Here is a 25,744-nt window from a genome sequence, read left to right on the forward strand (position 1 = left end):
TCGTGAAGTACTGACGGATTATGTAATTTATTTTTTATTAGTATCCAAACACCCTATGCAATATCCTCCCAACACACCTCCTAAATTTTAGTCACTGGATCCCAACACCACCTTACTACGGATGTACTAGTAACCATCGGCAATCCAGCAGCTATATGTAGTTAATGAGATGGGACTTGATATACAGTGCTGTTAAGCCTGTGCGCCCGGCTTATCGGCTAGTGTTTTTCTCTCACAACAAAACAGTATCAGCCGACTTATTAAGCATCGTTTAGACCTGAGAAAAAAAACAGAATAAGAATTGAGGTACGATGGTATGGACTTCACATTCCTTTTTTTGACAACACCACATCCCAAGGACCACGAACAAACACTGTGACACAAGTGACAATACAGTTTAGAATCCAAACACCAGTTGAGAGCAAACAGACCCATTTGTCCCAATCCCAAGTTCCCAACTCGTATTTACGGACAAACAAACAACACATCAAAGTCCAACAGCAGCTGACAAGAAATCACAGGAAGCACAGATCGAACTAGGGTAGGGCAGGAACTGTAATAGCTCACATGCCACGCCCCATGGTCTGCTCCATGGGTGGCATCATGACAAAGACGGAGTGTCCATTGTTGAATCCAGGGTGGGGAACCCTGCGGCGCAGCTCACGTCCCTCCTGGCAGAGGGCGCAAGGGTGGCAGAGGTAGTGGGTAGCAAGGTCACAGACAGCCTCTAGGTGCTCACGCCTCTCCTCGTCCTCGACCAGACTGCCGCAGCACCCACATTGCCTGGTGAAAGCCTCAAAGTTACCCTGAACAGGGAAGGATTCAAAGAACCGTGTCATAATATTACTTTGAGACAGAGCTAGAGTAAGTCCTACATGCAAACAGAGATAAAGGATGAAAATCCATATAAACTCAAGATCAATACAAACCGTTTCAAAATATGATAGTCTCAATTCAAGTACTACTACAAACAAATTTCAAATGGAGATGGATACACACACTGACAAATGGAAAACCATACAGAATCTGGGCAGACAGAAACACTTGCCTCAAGATTGTAGCGTCGTCGAATAGCAGTACGAGTGGGATGAGAGAACCATGGGGCAAGGCAGTTCCACCCAAAGAGAGAGTTCCCAAGCATATACAGGCCAGTGTAAGGCAAGCAGCTGTTTGCAAATGTGCCTTGTCCAGCAGCAAGCCTCTCAACATTACTACCATAGAGCACACATGGTGCTACTGTTCCAAGAAGACCTGATACATCCAAATAATATGTAATCAGTTCTTGGTTCAACACCCAAATTAACAAAAAGAAGTAATTCAAGATCCACCGTGAAATTGGAAGTACAAGGAAAAAGCATAATCCGCACTCCCAGAATTTCACAGGCTGGCATTTTGTGAAGTGTGTATACTATATAGTATAAGCAAGTACAAGGTTCAACTGATAATTTCAGTGAATAACTTCAGAAATCATCAATTCACGGCAACGGTTTGCAATAATGCTATGGTTAAAAAGACACCTGCTCCATCCTATTCCCAGATCATGCACTTTTAGCCTTTTATGGAGCAGAATATGAGCATCATGTGCTGTTGTACATATAGTACAATTGCGATCAATAAAATGGGTGTTGGATCTCAGCTAATTCATTGTATCAGGGCACAGCATTTAGTAAGACATGGTACCAAAATCTGGAAGTGAACAATTTAGTGGATAACCTTCAGGGAATAGTCCACATACAAAAATGACTATTATTCACCAAATCTACAGCAATAAGAAAACAAAGTAACAAACTAAATGGGAGGTAGATGAAGGGGAAACTGTCAATCCTAGAGTATGAAACAGAGCTAATTCCTAGAGTATGAAACAGAGCTAGAAGAAACAAAGTAACAAACTAAATGGTAGGTAGATGAAGGGGAAACTGTCAATCCTTCAACATCGATCAAACAAGAGTAGTCACGATCAATCAACTATTACATCAACTTTTAGAGGAGCAAACCAGCTGTTGTTGGCTGGTTAGAATAGCACTTTCAAGCGACCCTTTAATTGCACAAGCCATTTAAGACAGCAATGTCTAAATATAAAATTTAGTTCATCCCATAATTGGTACATGTTAAATACGATAGCTCTGTACAAAGTTCAGCTCACCCTGAACAAATCAATAATTAGAGCTAAGATGTGAAATTTGTCTAGACCGCTTTTGGGCTATTACTTTTATGATAATAATGAATTTCAGGTTAGAGATATCATGCAGTTTTTTACAAGTTCCTAAAAGACTGTACAAGAGGGAATACCAAAATGAATCATAGAGTCTAGTAGTCATAGCACCTTTACATAAACAATTTGCCAGCTAGAAAGGATAATTTCAACAAGAAAAGGCTTCAGATCTGTCTGTTATCATGGAATTTATATGTAAGCAAATTCATATTATGAGGCCTTGTTGTGCCATGATTTCATACTTGACATTAATAAGCGAGACACTTCAAACTGACAGAAATTCACGGTAACCCAATTCGATTAAGCGCACCATCCTAAATTCAATTTAGCTACGGAATCTGGCCAAAAATTCAGACAAAGCTGATCAGAAGTTCTAACAATTGTCGGTCGCACACCAAATCTAACACCGACTAAGCCTCTCATAGTGAAAACTACCGAAAAATTCCAGAACAATCAGCCATTTCCGATCAAATCGAGCTCAAAATCGTGGTAATACAACCACCTATTCCTCCTCGAGATCCCCAAATGCGAAACCACGCACATCTCTACCGCAAAGATTACGCACGATTCGAACAAAGAGTATCCGATTCCGAGGACAAGGGCCACGTACACACTTCGACGTCGCTGCTGCAGAACTCGTCGTTGCGGCCGAGGCAGGAGAGGATCCCGGAGTTCCAGCTCTCCCGCGGGAGGCCGCCAAAGGGGTGGGCCGACACGGGCTCGCCCATGACGACCGGGACCCCGTCGGCATAGCACTTGGCGGCCTCCGGCGCCGGAGCCTGCGGGGGCTTCTCGTCCGCGGGGGCGGCGGCGACGGCGGCTGGGATGAGGGCGTTCGACTCCTCCTCGTGGTTGTTGGCGGCGGCGCCCATGGCGAGAGCCGGAGGGAGGTGTGGGGGTCGGATCGGAAGCAAGCTACCTAACGCGAGGCGAGGGAGGGGATGGACAAAGGGGACTTGGCGAGGTGGGATGTCGGTGGCCGGTGGCGTGGCGAGCAGCCTAAAATAGGGCGGAGGAAGCGCGTGGGAGGATGGAGGTGACGGATGATCGCGTCGACTTCTTCTTCCTTCGCTGTTAAGAGAGACGCGAGAAGGACGACGAGATGGGGAAGACAGCGAATTCGTCTTCTTCTAAGGAAAGCGGTTTTTCGTCTAGCGATTTGGGGCAGTCGGGCAGCTGGCTAATGGGCCCATGCCATTTGTTCTTTGTGGGAGAGGACTAGCCGCTTTGGCAGGAGGCCCAGCCCAACTAGGGTTCTCTCAATCTCTCCGGTCTCCATCTTCCAGGTCCTTCGAGGCATTCATACTTCCTACTCCCTCGCCGTCACGCCGATTTCTTCCTCGCGGCGATCACCGGAACCCTAGCTCCGGCGCCTCTAGGCTCTAGAGATCCCCGGAACCCTAGTTCGTCGCAATTCTACCCACTTCGCCGGAGTAGTTGGTGATTGAGATGGTACGTTGCACTCTACACGCTCTTCCTCTCCCTTACATTACTCGCGCCCCTCTTTTCCCTCGTCTTTTTTTTTTGTTCCTTGCCTCATCTGCCGACGACCTTGCCCGCATGTTCGTCCCCGTATAACCAATGGGTTACGCGACCAACGGCGGGGAGTACGGGGTCCTTCCCACCGGCAGGTTTTTCAGTCGAGACCTCTAAATGTTTCTTAGAAGCACGGTGATGCTGTACGGAAGTAGTGTCGCTGGAGAACTCCAGCATGACCTCTACTCTAATCATCTCCTTAGGGTTGTTTGTGGCTTCATACTTTAAGATTTCGTGAAATTATGGTGGAATAATGTTCCATCCTTGGGAGGAGTAAGGAATGAGGCATCTCTGGGATTTCATGGCCTATTAGACTCGAAATTTCCTCCCTGTTTTAGTATAAGGGGTTGAAATAGTGTTTGACATATGGTAGGACAACTTTGTTTAATAAAAAATTGGAACTGCGTCCATAAGTTTGTGTGATTTTCACACCATTTGTGCTCATTTTTGGATGCTCTGCAGATTTGATTATTTTCGAATACGCAAAATTTCGGTGCGTCATTTTTTATATAATAAGTACATAGTGTGTAATGCTAAGCGTCATAGACCGTTATTTCGATCATGAGCATAACAACATATTGCATGAAGGTTTGGTTATCCTGATCCAATAAGAATAGAACTGAAGAGGGAAATAATAGTTTGCACGTTTTTTGTATTTTGGACTCAAGTGTTTGGTAACCCCAATGTGCTGTTTGCTGGACAGTTGTACTACTAATGGGATCAAGCAAGTAAAACTCTCAGAATTTCAATTGCTTACAGGCTAAAGAAAGTTTTTTTTTTTTTTTTTTTTTTTGCTTATCTTTCTACTGAATTTTGGATGATATGTGCTTCAGTTCGTTGGCTGTGCAATATTGCTAAAAAGGCTTGGATATGTAATAAGACAAAGTTGTAGATATTGGTATTTATTTGTATTAATTTCTGCAGGCTGCTCCACTTATGGCAGGACTTGCAGTTGCAGCAACTGCTCTTGCTGGTAGATATGGCATCCAAGCTTGGCAAGCTTATAAGGCAAGGCCTATTGTTCCAAGGATGCGCAAATTCTATGAAGGTGGTTTTCAACCTACGATGAACCGAAGGGAAGCTGCATTAATCCTTGGTGTCAGGTATACATAATATATGTGCCATAGTCGATCATTGTTTATGTCTCTGTTTACATAAAACTTCCATAATTGATATCTTGCCTATGAATGCTCAATTATACAGTTTCTTTTGAATTATGTTAAGCTGTCTGCAGCTAATTGTTTGGGGTTTAGAACTAGCAAGTGATGTGTATAAGGAAAATAAACACAAGGATCTTTCCTGGAACCTGTCTGGCATCTTGCTATCTGCTATCTCTGACTTGTTGCCCAAATCATGGGTAAAATGCACGTAATAGGTCATTTGACATAAGTACTTCAGTGTAAATTGACAGCATATATTATAAATGTGTGAACCACAGTACACGGAATCTTTAGCTGCAAGTTACCATTGCACACATAAAAAATATGTTTCAGTTGTTTTGGTGTGCTTCAACAATTTCCAACTAGACAGCTTACAAAAATGGCAAAGGGAATTTCACTCCTATATAACAGGGCTTTATAAAAACAAATGCAACAGCTATCATTTGAAGGCTATGAATTGAGATGCTAGATTCAGCCACTTAGATTATGTGATGGAGTAGAGGGCTTGATCAGCCACTGCAGCATTAACTCCCGCTGTTTCAAATTATAAGGCGTTTTGGCTTTTCTAGATACATTGCTTTAACTATGTATCAAGCCAAAACGTCTTATAATTTGGAATGTAGGGAGTGCTGTATAATGAGAGGAGCAGGAGTAAAGTGACGGAACAAACTTGCAGAGTGAGACAGGATAGGTAACACCTCAGTGGTATGTGGATGAGAATATATCTAAGGTTAAGGTCTTTCTCTTAACTCTTAATCTAATGCCATATGAGGATAAAACAATGCCCCCACATTTTAGAGACCAAATCACATAAATCTTATGACCCCACGGGTACACTGGGATGGAATATATGTAACACCCCTATATCACCTCAGCTGCCACCCCTAATCCCATAGTCACATTTTAGAGATCAAATAGATCCAAGATTGGACATTCGTGTTGTACCAGGTAATTGTCTGAGTATCAAACAGTAGACCTGCTCGGGCCTGGTGCGAGCGGTAGAGTCTTACCGCCTGTGACCGGAAGGTCCCGGGTTCGAGTCGCGGTCTCCTCGCATTGCACAGGCGAGGGTAAGGCTTGCCACTGACACCCTTCCTCAGACCCCGCACAGAGCAGGAGCTCTCTGCACTGGGTACACCCTTTATCAAACAGTAGACCTGCTCCTCTTTTCCCCTTGTTTATCACATTTTACTATTTTAGAGACCAGATAACACAGATCCAAGATTGGACATTCGTGTCATACCAGGTAACTGTCTGAGTATCAAATAGTAGAACTGCCCCTCTTGTCGTCGGTTGGAATGCAAACAAGTGTGCAGTGTTGGTAATACATAGCTTTAGAGTAACTACATTGTTGTTATTCCATAAGTTCCCATTTCTAAAATGATTAAATGTGGCTCTGAGTCAAATACTCTCCAGAAAATTCAGTCTCTCCCTGCAATATTTTCTTTGTCCATTTTTTACTTTTTCCAAAAAATAAATGCTATGCCTTTATTTTTCAAATATGTATGAAAGATTTCAGATGTTCAATCAGCTGTCCTTCATACCAACATACTGAATGAAATCTTCAAAATTGCATCTGTCCTAGTCTGGTCAGTCACTCTTGAATTTTTAGAAGTGTCACTGCCTTGTGATTCAACAATTTTTCATGCTTAGCTTATAATTTAGTGATGTTCTCTGCCTCCATTAAGCGACCTTCTGTTTTCGTTGATGTTTCCAGGGAAACTGCCAATGCAGAGAAGGTAAAAGAGGCGCGCAAGAGGGTCATGGTTGCCAACCATCCAGATGCGGGTGGAAGTCATTACCTTGCTTCAAAGATTAACGAGGCGAAGGATGTGTTGTCAGGGAAAACAAAAGGAGGTGGGTCGGCCTTTTGATTGGAGAATGAAGAATGTATTCTCCACTAGAAGGAAAATTTTGTACCTCCAGATTTAGCATTGGAATATAGACAGCAATCTTGGTGTTATGAAAATTTCTGGACAAAGAATATTGGATCTTCTGTGAAGTAGTTATTCCGTGTTTAATAATGCTCTCAACTGTGCCTGCTTCTATAAAGTAACTGATGTACATGATGGAGGTTACATCGCAACATGTTTCTTCCACAACTAAGTCTCATGTCGTGGGATCTTCGTCACTCTTCATTAGATTCTGCTGCTGTTCAATCTCCTTTTCTTCTTTAGGATTCTGCTGCTGTTCAATCTCCTTTTCTTCTTCAGTGTTTAGAGTACATGTTGGCATGTCCATGTGCCACAACATTACCTGGGACTCCAAGCAATCAGAGGGGACGCCCTTAAGCTTGTTTCCGTCTAGGATCACTATTTCTCGTACTAACTGGATGAAATCCTGAAATCGCCAAAACCATCATCAGGTTGATTATTTTTGGTATATGTTGGCTTTGAGTTGCAATTGCAACCAGTGTAATCCTATTATATTGGGTTCAAATGACAAACCTGTGTTGCTCCAGCTGATGAGTTTCCCCTGATGAGTGATCTTTCTGAATTCCAAAGCAGTGAGCTCCTGAAGCCAATTCCAGAGATGTTTATTATGGGACGGTCAGAGCTGGAGTTCTTGTTTGCGGTGGTATTGGTATCTGCTGCAACCATGGAGTTGGAGACTCCCTGTGTTCTATTAGTGCTTGAATCCTTTGAGTACCAGCCTGTGATTTGTGATGAGTTGCATGTTGGTCCTTCTAATGTCACCTTCTGGTCCGCTGGTGAGATAGTTGCTACTGGCCAAGCTGAAATACCCCTGGATCAAGAATTCAGACAACCAGTGTTATTTTGCTTGCTGCATTCTGAAAAAATTGTATAGCCAGTACTGCTATAAGAACTACTCCATTCTTTTCGAAAAATTTCATAAGAAACTAGCACGAATAAGGGAGGCAGGTTGCAAACGCAAAACTGCAAGAGAGGCGTGATAAGACATACCGAGTTTGCCTGAGCATTTGAAAGAAGCGGAGGTCATAGACGCCGGAAGCGCCGGCGAAATGGACGACGCCGTTCAGCCGATGGCGCTCGATGTGGCTGAGAGCCACGTTCCTCTGGTGGTCCGCCTCATCGCCGGCATCGCCGCCGGTGAAGTTCGTGGCATTGTAGGTGAGGTGCCGGAACATGAGTCCGGTGCCACGCAGCAACTGTACCGTCCTCGCCGTCGCGGTTCTGTTCCTGGCCCCGACCACGATCCACAGCAGTGGCGGCGCCACGTGCCGCAGCGTGTGCGCGAGCCTCGCCACCGACGCGTCCTGCGCCATGCCGTCGTCGGGCTGCGTGACGGTGACGATCAGGAGGAGGCCGAGGTCGGGGGCCGCAGGCGGCGGCGCGGCCACAGCTCGGTTAGCGTCGCCGAACGGGCCGAGAAACGGGGAACGGATGCTGGCGGCCAGCGGCGCGAGTGCAACGAGAGCACCAACTGCGAAGCAGAGCAGGAAGTGCACGCTGGCGTTGATCCATGGATGCGCCCTCTTCTTGGACCTCCCTGCTGGCTCCATCCCCAGCAGCTAGCAAGCTAGTTTGTCCACAGAGATGGTGCAGGAGGAACAGAAGGTCGAAGCAAGGAGGAACAGAAGGTCGAAGCAGGAATTCGGATTAAATTTGTCTTAGTGGAGATGAAATGCTTGTGGTTTATATATGTCTCAAGGTGAGGAACCTTGGTACTGAAACGGTTGACTACAGACGGGTTTGTGGCTGACACGACTGCTTTTAACAAATACTAGTAGAATGTCAACTATCAGAAGTCAACATATTGTCGGTGAACAACATGTTGCATCTTATGAAAAAAAAGAGGGATCACCTACGATTAATGTACAGAACAGTATAAACACATCTCCAACAAGAGCAAAGTTGGCATACGAGGCAGGGGTAAACTGTGGCAGTTTCCAAGCAAAACTAACAAGCTATAGAATGCCTGATGTTTATAATTTGATGATGGATCATGCATGTCTTCAGTTCAGGCACTCTGTTGTTACTTTTACCATTGCTAGGAGACTAGAACAACTAACAACTTGTTCGGCTGGGATTATTCCCTCGTAAACGATCATAAATTTCCAGTCGGAATAGTATTTTTCTCTCACACCAAACCAGTTAACAGTACTTCTTCACAATCCAGCAACGAAGAAGCCCAGCCAAACGAACAGGCTGAGGTGATGTAGCGAATGAAATTGTGGCAGTTTCCATTGCAGGTTGTGGCAGTTTCCACACGGACCATTACAAATCTTATCGACATAGGCAGTTCTAGCCATTTTCATTTGTTCCAGCAATGAACCACATATTCATATATACACACACAAAAATCGAATGAAATTGGAGCAAAGTATTGGAGTAATAAGAAACAAAAGGAGGCAGGGGCGACGCCATTAGCAATCCATGCGCCTTCAGTTTAAGCGCGTGTCAGAATCATCCAGGTGACGAAGAACTCGCAGAGCACGGCGTCGCGCATCAGCCTCGCCGCGTCCTTGGCGTCGCCGAGGCTGCGCCTGGCGTCTTTCACGAGCTGCCGCGCCGCCGACCGCCACCCTTCCCGGCGCGGGGACTCGGCGGACCGCCACCGGAGGAAGTCCTCGGCCGCCGTGGCTGCCGCCGCGGCGGAGCTCAGCGCCAGAAGCGCGTCGTGGGCGTGGCAGACGGCCGCCTCCCGGAGGTCCATCCACCGCTTCCACGGCGCGGCGCGGTGGGGCTGGAGGCCGGTGCGCGCGCCGCCACCGCCGCCGTTGTCTTCGTCGTCGTCGGGCTGGAGGCCGAGGCGCGCGGCGCAGTTGACGAAGACGTGGCCGGCCTCGGCGTGTAGCGAGACGAGGCGCGTGATCTCACGGTAGGCGACGGGCAGGTGGCCCTCTCCGGGGGCCAGCGCGCTGGCGAGGACGTCGGCCCAGTAGCCGCCGCTGTCCACGGAGACCCCACATGGGAGGATCGCCTGGGCCTGGCTGCCGCAGGTGGTCTTCGAGGGTACGCCGCTGCCGCCGTGATCGCCTCCTCCGGTGGTCGTCTCCACGGGTTCGCCGCCGCCGCTGCCGTTCCCGCCTCGGTTGGCGTTCGGGGGCGGAGACTCGGGGTCGTCGGAGTCATCGAACCCCCACTTCTTCCCGGCGAACAGCTCGCGGGCGCACTTGATGCTCGCGACGGCCTTTCCCGAGGTGCCGACGAGCAGGAGGATCGCTGGCACCGTCCGTGCCAGATCCATCAACCGCCGCTCCTCCGTTGCCATTGAGCGCGTGCGTGTGCAATGGACAGACAAGAGAATGCGGCGGCGGCGGCGGCGGCGGGCTATATATGCCAGGTGGAATGGAAACTACACCACCGGCATTTTAACTGCTCCTTGGTCCTTGCGTCGGAATGCGGGACCCACGGTTTGGACAGCCTTCCCATGGGAATGAGGGACCGACGGTTTTGGTCCCACTTGTCATTGAGGGCCATAGAGATCTCAGGTGTGGAAGGAACCCAACAAGGCGGTGGCCTCGCCATTACCGGCGTGAGGTGGTGCGTGTTGCGGCTATTTAAACCGCTCCCGGGAGGCCGGGACCTTCCAGAAACGAGCACCGACCACCGAGAGCAAGAGATAGGAGATGGAAATGGAAGAAGTGGAGTCCACTTGGAAGGCCCTGTTCCAGCGGCGGGTGGTGATGGCGGCCAAGCACTGCCACAGCGTCCACGAGCAGCTCCTCGGGGTGCTCGAGGCTGAGTACGCCGACGTGCAGAACAGGCGCCGCCACCAGGGGCAGCGCGCGCTCGAGGGCGCCTCGATGGATCTCGGCCTCGCCGTCGCCAGCATGGGCGCGGCCCGCCACCTGGCGCTCCGCGGCGGCGCGCCGTGCCCGAGCGCGCCGCTCGACTCCGTTGACGACCTCGCGGGGGAAGACCCCGGCGTGTGGTGCGCGCTGGAGAAGCTCGGGAACGCCGCCGCGCTCGCCACCCGCGTGCACGACGGCGTGGAGCGCGCCCGCGGCCACCTGCGCGCTGCCGAGCTCCTGGGGTTCCTGGACGAGGCCAGCGACGGTGGCGGCGACGGCGACGGCGACGGCAACACCGCGCCGTGGGAGCAGAGCCCGTGCTTCTGCGAGCAGTTCAGTGGTGCCATGGCGCTCGCCGAAGCGCTGCCGAAGGCGATGGACCTCGCCACGGAGACCGACGACGCGCGCGAGGCGGCGTTCGGCTTCATCGGCGGCGTCAAGTGAGGTCTCCGGTCTCCCGAATTCGCAGGGTTTGGTTGTTCGATTCATCACCCGATAGGCTGCTTGAGTTTAGTAATTCTTGGGATTCTTGGAATGATGAAACGAACGTGCCTGTTTTGTTGCGATTTGGTAATTCTTGAATGATGAATGAATGGTCCATCATGTCCATTGCGTGTTCCGTTGATCTGTTTTGAGTTTAGTTCTACTTCTACTGTTGCGATGCACAATGGCATGTAATTTTCAGGTGATCTAGGGTGAATGTTATTTACCAGTTGCCAGGGCTGCTGTGTATGAAGAATTGCAGGAACGGGAGGCTATTTAGTTGCCAGCTAGGATCAATGCCTATATGTCGTGTGTGCACAGCATAGCAACAATTGAATCCTTGTTAAGTTGTTCACTAACCAGTAACCAATGGACAGTTAAATGGAACTTGTCGATGATGCTTAGTTCTGCAATAATGCTTGGCCACGGGTCCGGACACCAAACGCCTCACTCCGCCTCACCACTTCCGCCCACGCTGCTGCTCGCTCCCGCCTGCAACGCGCACCTCGCCCAAAACACTTGCTCCTCCCATCGCGCACCCGGCCCATGCGGATTCGACCCGCGCATCATGCCGCCCGGCCCCCCGCGGCCATCCCTTGCCACACCCCCATCTCCTACACGCTGCCTCTGCTTTCTCCACCTATCGCTCTCTATCTCGCATCTACTGACAGCATGGCGTCTCCTCGGCCTCTTCCCCAACCCCCAACGCCGGCGGGATGCCTCGCCACAGCCGCCTTGCCGATGGCCGCTGGGCGCACGTGCTGGGGCGTCTCAGGTCATTCCCGGCCAAGCGAAGGGCACCCACGAGCGTTGTCGCTCGTTGTCGGCTCCCATCCCAACGACCGGTATCGACCTGCTCAGGTCTCCCCTCTCATATGTTGCAAATATATGTTTCAAGTGTTTCAGACATTTCAGAGGTACGTTGCAATTGTTTCGTATGGGTGTTGCAAAAGTAGATCAGGGATGTTACACATGCTGCATATGTTGCAAGTGTTTCAGAGGCATGTTGCAAGCGTTTGTTCAAAATGTTTTATTTGTTCTAGACATATGTTGCAACCATTTTGATCTGGATGTTGCATATGTTTCACACATGTGTTCCAGTAGTATGTACCAAATATTTCATCCGTTTCAGTCTTATGTTGCAGCATGTGCTTTTATGTTGCAAGTGTTTATCTGAGTGTTGCATATGTTTCCCACATATGTTGCAAGTGTATGTTCTAGATGTTTCATTTGTTTTAGACGTATGTCACACTCAAGTGTTTCATGTTGCACGTGTTTCATATTGTTCGAAGAGTCAAGGGCGTAGGGAGTGAAGGTGGCATGGCACGGGCACCGAGGAATGGGGCATGGCTAGTCGGGGGGCCGGTGGACGTGGTGTGCGGCGCCGCTGGGGGCTGGCGGTTGGGGCGAACGACCAACAAACGGATAGGGGCGGGTCGAATTGAGGCGGAAAGGGCGGATTGAACGTGCGAGGTGAGTCGTTTGGACACGCGAGCGCAACGGCGGGGGCAAGGGTGCACGTGCAGGGCGAGATGAATCAGCAAATAGGATCAGATTGCGCGGGGCATCAGGATGCGCGTGTCCATCCAGACGTCCGGGCGATAGCCATGCAGTTAGTTCAAAGATGCTTACGGCGGACAGACCGGCGTGTGGTGCTGACAGATATTTACTTTTTCCAACTTACCTTGTCTCGGTACAGGTGAAATTGTAAAACGACCTACCGGTCGTGGTTGAAACAGGGGAGCGAGACAAACAAAAGGGACGGTGAATTCCTTCCGGAGGCTTCCCGTGCAAGGAACCCGATTACTATACTACTGCTAGTCAGCCTGTTCGGTTGGCTGGTTCGTATCGTTGCTAGTTCGTGAAGAAATACTGCTGGCTGGTTTGTGTGAGAGAAAAATATTATTCCGGCTGAAAATTTACGATCATTTACGATAAGCCACAGCCAAACGAACACGCTGTACTCCCGCCATCGTCCGACCTCCACACCCCCGTTCCATGCCACCACAAGCTTACTGCACGAGAGGGAGGGAGAGCTCGGAGCTGTGGGCGCAGCTGGCGTGGATGGCGCTGGGCATCCTCCTGCAGTCCTGCGCGTGGCCACCTCGGACTCGGAGTGAGAACTGGAAGGAGTCCGCAAATGGCTGAGATCCACTCACGGCGGGCGCGCACGGCCTCCAGCCCTCCACGTGGTCTCCAGCAAGGCTGCTGGGGTCCTGGCCCAGGAAGGCGTGGGCGTCGGGTCGGAGACCGACCGCGACCGGCTCGTGCGCCGCACTAGCACCACGGACGAGGTGGTCGCGGCCCGGCGCGCGGTGCGGCCAGTGGATAGACTTTTACTTTGAAGGTGTAAATATAGTAAAAATTTAATTATAATCACTGTTTTTTTGTTTTTGTATGGGTGCGGCCACTCCCACTAATGACTATATACATCCGCCCATGGGTGCTGCCGATGCGTCGCGCCATCTTACACGCTGGAGTTCTTCGACGCCTGGGGCGGTTCTGAGGAGCCGCTAGGCGAGAACGCGACTGCTCGCGCACCGTGCAGTGCCTCGCCTGCCGTCCGACAACAATGTCAATTAGTCTCTGTTCATCCTGTGGATCATGCATGTATGTTCTTTCGATCAAATAATAATGTTTCTGTGATCGCCGTGAGTATCCTTGTCTCTGTGAACAGATTAACTGCATTCGGCTGACCTCAAATCCGGCTTGATCTGTTTTTTTTTTCAGCCGGAAGAGGGTTTCCCCTCACAAAATATCAACTGCTACAGTGAATTTCAGTCGCTACAGTGCAATTTTAGGTCATCCGAACGCATCCGCTACAGTAGTTGTTGGCCAGCCGAACGTAGTCGCTACAGTGCAGAACCTAGCTAGCTAGCTCGGTTGCTCCACTGCAATATCAGCAAGTGCAATTGCTTTGCAACCGTGATCACTGTGTTCAACACCCTGATGATTGAGACGCCTGTCAATGTCATCAGATCGATGCTGCATCGATGACAAATTCGTTGACAAGGGCCCGATCGAGCTGAAGCATGTACTTAGCTTGTCCAAGTCAGTGAGTCACAACGTAACTTACCTCTGGTACCTGTCGTCCAGCATAAATCTAAGAGTGACAATGGTTGCAGGTGACCCAGGGCTAAAACTTAGCCTTTTTTCTCAACTGTGAAGACAAACCTCCACAACAACAATAGTAGAAATTAATCAATCACGAATTAATCAATCAGTGATATACTTCCCAGCTGCCGCTAGTACTAACAAATATAGCACAAGAAAAAAAGAGCACGTGCATAACACTAAATCATTCAAATATATTAGGCTTCAATTGACAAGCAAGTCACTGAGTACTGATTATCCAAATATTAGCCTTGGGCTGACAAACAAGTCACTGGAGCAATTCAATTATGCTATTGCTTGGTGCTTCCTAACAGTAGCAACAAGAACATAGCTAATCAAGTGCTTAAAAGCAACCATGAACTACTTACATTTGTATTGATTGGCATTGTGACATACTACACAAAATGCTACAGTTATCCCGCAAAATACTATAGTCAATTATGTCCAAAATACTATCTAACTAGCTTTAGAAGCTAGAACAGATCTGGAAGCTCCACATTTGCCAAAGTTGGAGCTGTTATGAGCTGGGTAAAATTCCCGATAACAGCGTACTCTTGAGCTCAACTTCTTTGTTGTTGCCATCATGTTCCCGTTCTACTTCTCTATACCACCTTTTTTCTTTTGCTGCTGCCAATGAAGCACATATAATTAGTTTAGGATAACAACAACATATAGAGATTGATCTAAAAAAAGCAACATATAGAGATGTCAACTACTTAGTTTACAGATTGCAGTACATATAGAAATGTTAAAATTGTAGCTGCAACACACCTTTGCTGTCTTCTTTGTTGCCACAGAAGATTTAGTCGACTTGCGCCTCACTTTGTGTAACTTATCGATCTAAGTTCTCTTTCGCCTTGAGTTTTTGGACTGAATGTCCTTTTTCTTTAATTGTGCAGCACTAAGCAAGTCATCTCTTTGTTGCACATTTGGCTCAACATTTTCTTGGTCATTACATGATTTTTCATTCATGACACTAGAAGAAACATTTAGTTTTTCCTCTAGCTGTGTACCAAGGCAATCCAATGCATTGTGTAATAGCAAACAACATTCTGGAGAGCTAGCTGCTTTGTATGCCAAGTTCGGAAATTTATAAGACAAACACTTGTAATTGAGTTGAGCTTCATGTCTTGGATTTTCTAAAATTTTTCTTCCTTGCCTATCTTGTATACTTCCATTGCGTGCTTCTCTAGTCCATCTCTTTAAAACATAATGTGTTTGGCAATATTTTTACATTCATTAAATCAAGAACTTTCAAGCCATGTGCGCACAATATTCCTGTCCTATTGAACATTCCACAACTACATGAAGCTGTTTGGTTGAAAGGATCACCTGTCACTATCCGCTCTTCCTCAAAACTTATATCACCACTTAAATTAACAATAGAAACACCATATATGTTATCTCCATCCAACAGCCTAGAGCATGCAGCCATGGATCTTTCATATTCACTCTGGAAAGCTTCAAATATAACAGGAGTGTACACTTTGCTTGCTTGCACCAACATAGGTGTGCATATTCGCATTCTTGGTATCTTTTTCCTTGCTTCAAATTCATATTCCAATTCCTTATCTCTTTTTTCTTCCACTGTTCTCTCAAAGTGCTTAAAAAATCTAACAATATGAAAATCTGATTTCAAATAGTTCTTCAATGAATTATTGAAGCTCTCACTTAGTTGTGTACTTCTCACCCCCCAAACTAAAGACATCTCTCATGTAACATTTAGCCCACTTTTCTCTCACCTTGTAGATACTGTCTAACCAAGTTTGCTTACGCACTTTAGATCGTATATTGTCAAATGCTTCTTGAAATTCTGCCTTGTCCTCATAGCCATACATACAAGCACTAAAATCAGAGAGAATATGAGATTCTCCATCTTCCTCTTCACCCTTATCTTCATCCTCATCTTCGCCCTTTGCTGCAGACAAATGTTTGACATCATTCTGCATTATGTGAAAGGTGCACAAACCATGGTATGACTCTGTGAACACATTTTTATAGCCTTTTCCATAGCTGCATCTTGATCTGTATAAATAGTTCTAGGCTATTTTCCATTATGTGCAGCTACAAAAGTCTCAAAGAGCCATGTAAAAGAGTCTTCTGTTCATCAAAGAGTATTGCAGCACCAAAAATAGTGGTTTCTCTGAATTGGTTGAGCCCAAGAAAAACACCAAATGGCCTATACTCTTTGTTTGTGCCAAATGTAGTGTCAAATGTCACTCATCACCAAAATGTGCATAGTCAAGGATCATTTTTGCATCAGCCCAGAATATGTTGGTTATATGCTCCTCACAATCAAGCTGCAAAGCATATTGGAATGATGGGTTCTCGGAGATTTTGTTATGAAAATACTTCAGCATACTACCAGCCTGCCCAAAAGCCAACTCCCTCTGTCGTTTGCTTTGCAAATAATTTTTTGCGATCACGACAAGTGTAGCTGAGGTTAAGCTGTCCACCAACTTGACGACTAGCCAACTCATGTGCAGCTTTTGGTCTAATTCCAGAATCATCAGTAGTTTCAATTTCAAATGCTTGTAAGTCTGAAATTTTTCTTTGCGATGCCATCAAGTGGCAAGTTTCTGGCAAGTGAAGGAGGTGATTGTGTTCAAGCACAACATCAGTGACTTCATAATTATCTTCCCCCTCGATCTAATGTGAGAGTCATTCCGAGCTTTGCAATCAGTTCTTGTTTCAGCTCTAAAACTACTTTATCACATGGTCTGTTAGTCCTTTCCTTCGATGGCCCTCATTGGAACAAACATATCTGCATGAAGTCATCTTACGATCATAGCTACTCACATTTGTATACCTTTTTCCTTACATCAAAGCCCATACGACCACCATATGCCACCCAGTATTGCCAAGCCTCCTCTGGATTTCTAAACCTAAAATCAACTTTTGGTGTCTCCTGGATGAATTCTGCCATTCCTTTCCACGGCACTCGCAATTGCACAAAAGTTATGTTCTGGAATTCAAACATTAACTAATTTTGTAACTCAAACAATACCATAACAGTGTGTATGAAAATGTTAACTGCATATAAAACTATAGCAGATGATAATCCTATCACTAAATCGAACAATTTAACCTAAAATTGGTTCCCCGAATCTAAAATTCATAAGCATTGTTCGACTGAAATTTAATTTGTGAAAGTCATCGAAATAAGAGAAGCTTACTGAAAAGGCCGACCTTTGAACCCTCCTCCACGATGGCGCCCAAGCAGCAGCACGAGTTCGACCTTCTCCTCAGCGGGGGCGGCGCGGCACTGGAGAGCTCCTCCACAAGTGTCGACCTGCTCGGGCTCGGGGCAGCACGACGCGGGAGGGCAACGAGGCGTGTCGCGATGGCTGGGCTAGGGTGGCGCCTGAGGTCCGGCGCGGCGTGGCACAGCACGCGAGAGCTACGGCGGCAGGAGATCGGAGCGGCACGGCGTGGAAGAGCTGTGACGGCGGGAGAGCACAAGGGCGCGGCGCGGAAGGGCCGCCATAAAGCCCCAACGGCGGGAGAGCGGAGCCGCGTGGCCGCGGGAAAACGCGTCCGTCCGCGCGCTTTGCCGAGGAGGCTCCCGCGTGCTCCTGAAAAAGTAGTCACCTGTGTCAGCCCTTGGATTCACATTGAAAGGTATGTTACGTTGTGACTTGGAGAAGCTAAGTCACTGAATCCGTCCCCGATAGGCGCAGAGAGCCAAAGCAGAGGGGCTGTGGAGGGAGCAGACTGGTGGAGGGCCGCCGTCGGGGGCGCACTAGCTGTACTCTCTGAGGTGGACCGGTACTCCGTATATGAGTGTGAGGTGAGCCATTAATTAATTATATTGGCTGTACCATGCATGCATCCGTTCTAGAGTAGCTGCTAGTACGACGTGATCATGTATATATGTGCCTGCTAATACGTCCGCACGCACTATAACACTGATCAGTTGTGAAGACCAAGCGACCAGCTGATCTTGACAAAACTCCAAAGATGATCCACTAGTGAATAGTGACCCTATGCTATACGCAGTAATGCATGTGTAATGTAGCTACCTGAATGGATCAAACATTCTTTCAGAGCGGTGGGTGCCGTAAATGAATCGAACGTACATACGGCCGGGTGCACGTACACACAGCTAGCTGCGTGCCATTTATTCACTGCGTCGTGCAGACGTGCATGCATTTTCGTTTCCCGTCTCCGATGGAAAGTGTGTTGCTGCTCAGACTCTCTGGCGCGCGCGCGGCCGGTCGACACGTCGTCGCAGGTGTTGGGGCCCGCCCGCCCCACGCGGCATCATCGCCTTTGCTTGCCCGTCAGCCCTAGTAGTCCATGTGAGCGAGAGCGAGGTGACGAGCTCCATCTCTTTCACTCTGTGCTCTGTTGTACTCCTGCTTAGTAGCACGTACGTGTTTCTTCCACTTTCAACAGACTACGTAGTAGTGTTGGTCTTTTGTTGCTTAGACTCTCGCCTAGCTAGCTCTTACTGCGTGGATGCATATAGGATAGGATCTCAATATATTTGCGACGACACAGAAGAGAAAAGAGGACTAGTAAATTTATAAACTAAACGTGTGTTCGTTGTAATAAACATGATGATCTCTCCTAGTCCATCGTAGCAAGGCTTGGACGACCCATGGCTGAGGAAGGTGGACAAGACGACGACAGCATCTCTTCCGCTGTCCATGGTGGAGGAGGAGGAGAAGAAGAAAACAAAGAAGAATTACACAGGAGCGCGCGGCTCCTCCGTTCCCTAGCGTCACGGATGCCATTCAATTCTGTGGACGATCCTCCACGCCGGCAACGTTTTTTCCACGATCGGGCCATTCACCCGTATTTCGTTAAGAGGGAATCCACGCCGGCAACGTCACCTTCGCCCTCGCCGCCTACTACATGCATGCTCATCAACACCACCAACAGCCACCCGGCCGTATACACATGTACTCCTAGTCTTATATATTATAGTCCTAGGATGCATGCAAGGCCCTGTTCTTGTTCTTGGTGCACCAGCCCATGTGAACGGCTAGCCTCTCACAGTCTCACATTAGCAAAAGAGGAAAGCAATTGTGCATCAACGCATGTTAACCCTCAATCTCTAAATCATGAATCACAGTCACCAACAATAACATGACTCGCATGGAAGCAAGGATAAACAAGAAGACCGTTTGTGAGACCAAATTAAAGGCAATCTTGTTCATGCATCTCTCTGTTCCATTCCAAACATTGGTTCCATACTCTGCACACTCATCTTATAAACCACTACTACAGGGTACTAGAAACAACAAGACCAGATAGCTCCTTGAGAAAGATCCACAGAAATTAACATTGGTTCCATACTCTGCATACTCATCTTATACTAAACTACGTACTACAGGGTACTAGAAACAACAAGACCAGATAGCTCCTTGTAAACCATATAGCTCCTTGAAGCTACTACTACAGGGTACTTGAAACACCACCACCAGATAGCTCCTTGTAAACCATGCATACTCATTTTTGAGAAAGATCCACAGAAATTAAAACATGGAGCAATGATCGAGGTGAGCAGCTTACCCTTGTCATCCAATCTCAAAGGTTCTCCATCTGGATATTGCTCTTGAGTGGCACGTACTCCCCAAGGTACCCTCCAAGGTGCTCATACAATGCAGTCCGGTCAATCTTCTGGTTGTGGAAAGCCCACAAGCAGCACGGCACAAGAACGCACACCAGCACGGCGCCCACAAGCAGCCGCCCGGGCAAGGCCAGGCCGAAGCTCCCCTCCTCCGCACGCCCCTTAACGACGGCGGCACGGAACAGCAGCGAGGTGACGCCGCAGACGGTGAAGTAGGAGGCGACGAGCGTGGCTGCGGTGCCGGTGCGGCCCTGGAGCAGCCGCTTGCTCCTGGCCAGGGCCGCGAGGCCGCAGAGCGGCTCGAGCACGGAGATGACGCTGGCGAGGTGCCACAGCGCGGAGATGTAGACGTGGATCCCGAGGAAGACGAAGACGACGGCGATGAGGCATAGGAGAAAGGAGAGGGGGAGCGGTGCGGACTCGGACGCGTCCTTGGGGATGAAGACGTTGATGAGCCCGAAGGACGGTGAGCCCGAAGACGAGGTGGGAGCCGCCCATGAGGAGGGCGACCCATGCGAAAGTGTCGAGGAGTTCAGGCAGGATGAGGGGCAGCGCGGTGAGCGAGGAGGAGATGGACGCGGGCTTGTTGGCGTAGAGCGAGGCGACGGTGAAGACGGCGGCGGCGGTGGAGAGGATGGAGAAGGTGCAGAGGACCATGAGGTAGAGGAACTGGTAGGCGAAGAGCCTGAGCCACTGCGAGTCCGAGTAGGTGACGCCCTGGATGCGCAGCAGGAAGGCCGTGGGGTCAGTGAAGAGGGTGTGCGCGAGCACGGCGAAGGCGAGCGGGAAGACGAGGCAGGCGGTGAGCAGCGCGAAGGTGCGGGGAGCCGCGCGCGGGATCGACGCCGAGACGCGGACCAGCTCCGCCGCGCCCATCGCCGCGAGGTCGCTCGACGCCAGCTCCATCGCCGCTTGATTTGGGGGTGATTTGGGTGTGCCTGTTGGGTGGGGGATCCGGCGTGGAATGGCCGTGGCGGACCGCGTGTCGAGTGAGTGAGTGCGGCCAGCCGGCGGGCGCGCAAGCAGCGGTGATATAGCCACAGATCAGGACCGGGCTTAGTGCGTGCGTCAGTCACGCGGGATTTTCGTCGCTATGCGATGCGTTATCCATGTGGCCCGGTGAGAAGTGGAGAACTGGTGTTTGCGTGACAAGGATAGGGCAATGCTGCCAACTGGGGATGTGGAGCAAGCTAGGTCGATCATGTGATGATCGATCAAGACGCGAGCGAGTTGACCACGTACGTTTTTTTTTAAGCTGTGCCGCTCAATTAAGATGAAAGAATTTATATACAAGTGACTGACCACGTTTTTGCGTAACAAGGATAGGGCGATACGCTCTGCACATGCATACATGTGTACTAAGACCCTCCACGGTGTGAAGTGATGCCTACAAATAATTGAGCCCCATAGAGAAGATTTTAGCTTCACTCTTTAAATGCCGCAGCGTGTGAGGCACTGCAGTATCGCTAGAGGCCCACTTAGATACATGTTAAAATAGTAGAGTTGGTGTACGTCTCTCTCGTCCTTGCTAAGTGATAGTTGGAACATGTTGCGTAGAAAATATTTTTTAATGAAGATATAGCACCGGTGCAAGTAGATATATCGCTTCTAGTTTTTCAAGCGCAGGCATCGATAGCGCACTGCAGTGGTTCGAGTGATGCCTCAGCTCTCTCTTTTCTTTTTGTTTCAGGCATCACTTTAGCTTCACCCTGCGGATGGCCTAAGCTAGCTAGCGAACAATTGTGCGATGCATGGTGGTAAAATGACCACCTTGCTCCGCATGTATATATGCCGCCTGAGTAGCAAATAAATGATCAGATCATATATAAGGATCCATCGACCTCGCACCAGAGCTAGCTTGTTGAATCATCCAAGCTTCATCTCTGGATCGATCATGTAATAATCATCGTGATTGGTTACTTTATATTGGAGTATGCGACCTTTTCCCATATTATCAGTTACGTTCATCCTCCATATATATCTTCTTGATTTCGTTGCGAACATGCCTCGACACATGCATGTTTCATTAAGAGGAAGCTTACTATTTTTTTTTCTTGATAAAATTACAAACCTACATATACGTCTGATGTTTCTGAGCATTGCACGTTGAGAATTGAGATGCATTAAAGTGCAAGGAGCTGATACAGCACAGCAGGCACCTATATACATACAACGCGTCATTTGGTAAAGATATATAGAATGAGACGTACCGTGTGAATATATACGGTCCAACTTACAACTTACATAGCCAGCTAGCTAGCTAGCTACTTTATTTATGTTGTCATCGTTCTGGTCGATCAGTGACGTGCAACGAATATACATCATGTTCGCTTTGAAGCTAGTCTGTGCAACTGATGCCGTGATGGAAAAAAAAATCGGTGAGGATCATCCCTACCGGGACACGTAGTGAGCCAGTGAGGTCTGTGCAACTAAAATGCATGTGGGCCACAATATTATTTTAAACATACGCATGGTGATTTAGTTATTTCATGAGCCACGTGTCAGCCATACATCTGCACAGTGTTGTGGTAGGGATAAGTCCTCACCGAATTTTTTTCCGCCGTGATCGCCACCCGGATTCACCGCAAGGCCCAGTATTCATATGATTGATCAATCGAGATCGACAACGCAAAATAAAAGCGTCGTCGCTGGCTCGCCGCGTCGGGAAACGGAACGGCGGGCTGGTGAACAACAGATTTCTCATAGTGTACGTATACATAAAACACTTTTCGAAAGAAATTGTGAGAATAGAAATATGGAATCCCAGAAAGCACGAAGCTTCATGGAAACTCATCCACCGCCGGCTGGCCAACCCTGTTTCGGTAAATGCGTGCAATGTACGTACAGTCACAATATTCACGGCAACGTCATATACAGACACTGACCGGCCAGAATGATGACAACAGACAACAGAAGCTAGCAGCTGGCTGTGGGGCTAGGTATATCACGGCACACGTCACATCCCATATATCTTACCAAATGACGCCTTGTTTATGCATAGGTTTTCCTGCTGTCTCCTTACGCTTTAGTGCGTCTCTCAATTCTCAACGTACAAAATATGTACGTATCAAGAACATATATCAAGCTTGCTTCTTCTTAGTGAAACAAGTGCCGCGGCACATTCTCGAGAAAAAAAAATCAAGAGTATATCAACGATGGATGGATGATGAACGTAACTGATCATATGGTAAAAGGTCGCATACACATACTTCCAAACTAAAGGCTCCTCACTGGTGTAGCTGTTCGCTTGAGCTACTTTTCAGCCATGAAGTAATATTTTTCTTTCACAACATTTCAGCATAAGCATCAGCGTAAGCCAAATTTTAGCATAAGCGAACAGGGCTGAGCCAGGCAGCTGGCACATGGTAGAGGGTGTACAATCATTGTATCTTGCATTCGAATTTGAGCCTCCCTTACTGAATAGCCCTCTGTATTTGTTGCCGAAAAATTCTGCACTCATTAGTAGAATGAGAAGTGGCGTTATGAAATTTGCAGAACTTCTTATTCTTCAACTGATCAGAAGGCAACATAACATGATTGGCAGGCAACTTGATCTATCCCTTCTCAAGCAAGAAATCGAAGAGCTTGTCCGATTTTGTGACGTCGAAATCATAGCTCTCTTCAACTCCTTTTCCCCAAGGATTTGGCACCATATCTGTCTTGTTGTCCCAATTCCATTCGGCCACAACAATCTCTTCTTCTTCATCATCTTCATCATTGTCACTAACTTGACATAGATTATAAGCCTCAGCGATTGCGGCACTCTTCTAGAATCGGGTATCTCTGCGCATACTCTGGAATTAGCTATTGAGTGCTGCCACTCGTTGAGCCAACTGGCCTAAATTGTCAAACTCTTACCCAAGCAGCTTCTCTCTTCATGTTGGCAACATTCCTTGGACGCCCAAAGTAGCCAGCTGATCGTCAGTCAGGTTCAATGAAAAGCACAAATTTCTGGTCTCTCAAAACCTCTGAAGAAACTCGACACCCGATTCATTAGTTCTTTGCCTTATGGTCATCAAATCTATAATTTTCTTTTCTCCTGTCCCAATATAAAAATATGTATAAAACTTCTTCTCTAGGTCAGCCCAATTAGCAATAGAATTAACTAGCAGCGATGAAAACCAAGTGAAGGCTGGTTCTGATAGGGACAAGGAGAAGAAACAAACTCGATGAACCTCTTCAATGTATGCTTCGTCCAACTGTGTAAGATACCGATTGACATGTTCTATAGTGCTCGTGCTATCTTGGCCAGTGAACTTAGCAAACTCTGGGAGTCTGTAATTTATAGGAAGAGCGACCAAATCATACCACTCAGGATATGGACGTCTGTATAAATAGGTTTGCCCTTTTGGCCTCAAACCGAACTAATTCTTCATCATCTCGATCATTCTGAGCAACAATTCATCAGCATTTGAATATGGATTTCTCTATAATTGTTGACCCATCTACGGATTAAAATTTCGGGTACCTTAAAACCCCGGATTTGGAATCATATAAAGGGTATTGTAATCTGTGCCATAATGATACCCTTGTTGAATCTCCATCTGTTGGGTTGCTGCTTGAAGTCTCTGGTTGTAGATGCTGGGATTTGTATCTCTATGAATTCTTTGAATTGATGGCGCTATTTTTTGAGCTAGCGATGGTATTTGGCCTGCTGTGCCAAAATTAACAATTTGATTTTGAACTTACCCCGTCGGCTGTTGCATATGTTGCACTGACGATCCAGGATTATACTGCATTTGATTGGTAGTGGTACCTTGAACTTGCTCAAATGAGCTCTGAACTACCTGGACATCATCATTACCAGTTAGTGCTGCTTCTTGACGGCTAGTGCCGGTGTGATTAGTCCCCTAAGTCGATGGATGTGGAATGTTGTAATAAGCTGGCCCAATCTGTTCAATTGGATATCCATGAAACACATCCTTCATGGTATTGTGGAATGTGTTCAAGAAAGTTGTATTGTGGTTCAACATGGCATCATGAATAGATTTGTTTACAGCATCTACGAAGAAACGTCTATCTTCAGCTTCGTCTGTATCTGACTACCCATGCAACAAAACTCTTGGTAGTGGATATTTCTGAACAACTTTATTATCGCGTGTCTTGGTGTAGAACAATAAACACTTGTTCTAAAATTCTTCTATAGCTTTGCTGATGACATCTTTATCCTCATCAGGTAGGTCTTTATAAGGCACCATAAGGATGCCACTATTGTTGTGAGTTGCCATGATGATTGTGGTGTCCCACCGAGCGTGCCAAAATGTGTGTCGGCGCAAAAAAAATGTGTCCATGCGCCTGGCACACAGCAAGCCGGAAGGATCTGCTTAGGATGAGTCCGGAGATCTGCTTGGCTTCAACGCAGGACCAGCCAATCCTGTGAATTTCCCGAAGGCAGTGCCAGTCAATTTGACCTGCAATTGATAAGGAAAGAAAGTTTATCAGTAATTTAAGGTGGAACATGCTGGTTTTGCCTAGACAGTTCTAAGTGTGCCGCTTTGGGAGCAGCTAGACAGGAAAATCGACTAAATAGCCGATACACAAAGAAATCGGTTGTTAAAGACTATAAGGCTCATGGGTTGCGATTGACTTTATGATGACAAGTACAATGCACGTAGATATAAGCAAAATCATCGGCTAGGTGGATATTAACAGTGTAAAGCATTGAGCCAACGAATCTAATGAGAAAGAATATAAAATGCGAACAAATCGACTGTCTAGTACAAATGGATCTACAAACGCTCTGAATCTAATCTGTAATCATCAACAGTGAGGTTCGACTAGATCAATGGCAGCTATGATGATAATAATAAACTAAAACCGAAGAATCCATAAAGCCGTCTATACATTGATAGGTTTTCTGAAAGACATGCTATATGTATGAAAGCACAAGCGAATCGGTTGAAATAGCCGATTTAGGTGAAAAAGGTACTACAAGCACGTGA

The 25,744-nt window shown here is 47.6% G+C and overlaps 4 protein-coding genes and 2 pseudogenes across 4 annotated transcripts; 1 reads left to right on the forward strand and 5 right to left on the reverse strand.

Annotated features, from left to right (window-relative positions):
• Positions 1–307: 307 nt before the first annotated feature.
• On the reverse strand, positions 308–3,242 carry LOC136461731 (cell number regulator 8-like). Its single transcript, XM_066461037.1, has 3 exons — positions 2,823–3,242; positions 1,049–1,251; positions 308–806 (listed from the first exon to the last, which is right to left on the reverse strand). The coding sequence occupies exons 1-3, from the start codon at positions 3,082–3,084 to the stop codon at positions 564–566; spliced, it is 708 nt and encodes a 235-aa protein (XP_066317134.1). The 5' UTR covers positions 3,085–3,242; the 3' UTR covers positions 308–563.
• Positions 3,243–6,792: 3,550 nt separating this feature from the next.
• LOC136461730 (probable glucuronosyltransferase Os01g0157700) lies at positions 6,793–8,470 on the reverse strand. The gene is made up of 3 exons (XM_066461036.1): positions 7,833–8,470; positions 7,356–7,653; positions 6,793–7,248 (listed from the first exon to the last, which is right to left on the reverse strand). The coding sequence occupies exons 1-3, from the start codon at positions 8,390–8,392 to the stop codon at positions 7,018–7,020; spliced, it is 1,089 nt and encodes a 362-aa protein (XP_066317133.1). The 5' UTR covers positions 8,393–8,470; the 3' UTR covers positions 6,793–7,017.
• A 689-nt stretch (positions 8,471–9,159) lies between these two features.
• On the reverse strand, positions 9,160–10,110 carry LOC136457727 (uncharacterized). Its single transcript, XM_066457744.1, has one exon. It carries the CDS (start codon positions 10,102–10,104, stop codon positions 9,280–9,282), a length of 825 nt encoding a protein of 274 aa, XP_066313841.1. The 5' UTR covers positions 10,105–10,110; the 3' UTR covers positions 9,160–9,279.
• A 346-nt stretch (positions 10,111–10,456) lies between these two features.
• Positions 10,457–11,109, forward strand: LOC136457728 (uncharacterized). The gene has a single exon (XM_066457745.1). The coding sequence runs from the start codon at positions 10,463–10,465 to the stop codon at positions 11,069–11,071; it is 609 nt and encodes a 202-aa protein (XP_066313842.1). The 5' UTR covers positions 10,457–10,462; the 3' UTR covers positions 11,072–11,109.
• A 2,013-nt stretch (positions 11,110–13,122) lies between these two features.
• On the reverse strand, positions 13,123–17,240 carry LOC136460257 (protein FAR1-RELATED SEQUENCE 5-like; annotated as a pseudogene).
• Positions 17,241–19,369: 2,129 nt separating this feature from the next.
• LOC136457729 (uncharacterized) lies at positions 19,370–20,858 on the reverse strand (annotated as a pseudogene).
• Positions 20,859–25,744: the final 4,886 nt, after the last annotated feature.

Source organism: Miscanthus floridulus, chromosome 6 (genome assembly GCF_019320115.1).
Source record: "Miscanthus floridulus cultivar M001 chromosome 6, ASM1932011v1, whole genome shotgun sequence".
Taxonomy (NCBI): Eukaryota; Viridiplantae; Streptophyta; class Magnoliopsida; order Poales; family Poaceae; genus Miscanthus; species Miscanthus floridulus.

Coding starts and splice junctions, on each gene's coding strand:
- LOC136461730 (XM_066461036.1), bottom strand. CDS start 8,392: ATGGAGCCAGCAGGGAGGTCCAAGAAGAGGGCGCATCCATGGATCAAC. Junction 7,654..7,832: donor CAAATGCTCAGGCAAACTCG/GTATGTCTTATC, acceptor TTCTTGATCCAG/GGGTATTTCAGCTTGGCCAG. Junction 7,249..7,355: donor CATCAGCTGGAGCAACACAG/GTTTGTCATTTG, acceptor TGGCGATTTCAG/GATTTCATCCAGTTAGTACG.
- LOC136457728 (XM_066457745.1), top strand. CDS start 10,463: ATGGAAATGGAAGAAGTGGAGTCCACTTGGAAGGCCCTGTTCCAGCGG.
- LOC136457727 (XM_066457744.1), bottom strand. CDS start 10,104: ATGGCAACGGAGGAGCGGCGGTTGATGGATCTGGCACGGACGGTGCCA.
- LOC136461731 (XM_066461037.1), bottom strand. CDS start 3,084: ATGGGCGCCGCCGCCAACAACCACGAGGAGGAGTCGAACGCCCTCATC. Junction 1,252..2,822: donor CAGCAGCGACGTCGAAGTGT/GTACGTGGCCCT, acceptor TGGATGTATCAG/GTCTTCTTGGAACAGTAGCA. Junction 807..1,048: donor GACGACGCTACAATCTTGAG/GCAAGTGTTTCT, acceptor TTCCCTGTTCAG/GGTAACTTTGAGGCTTTCAC.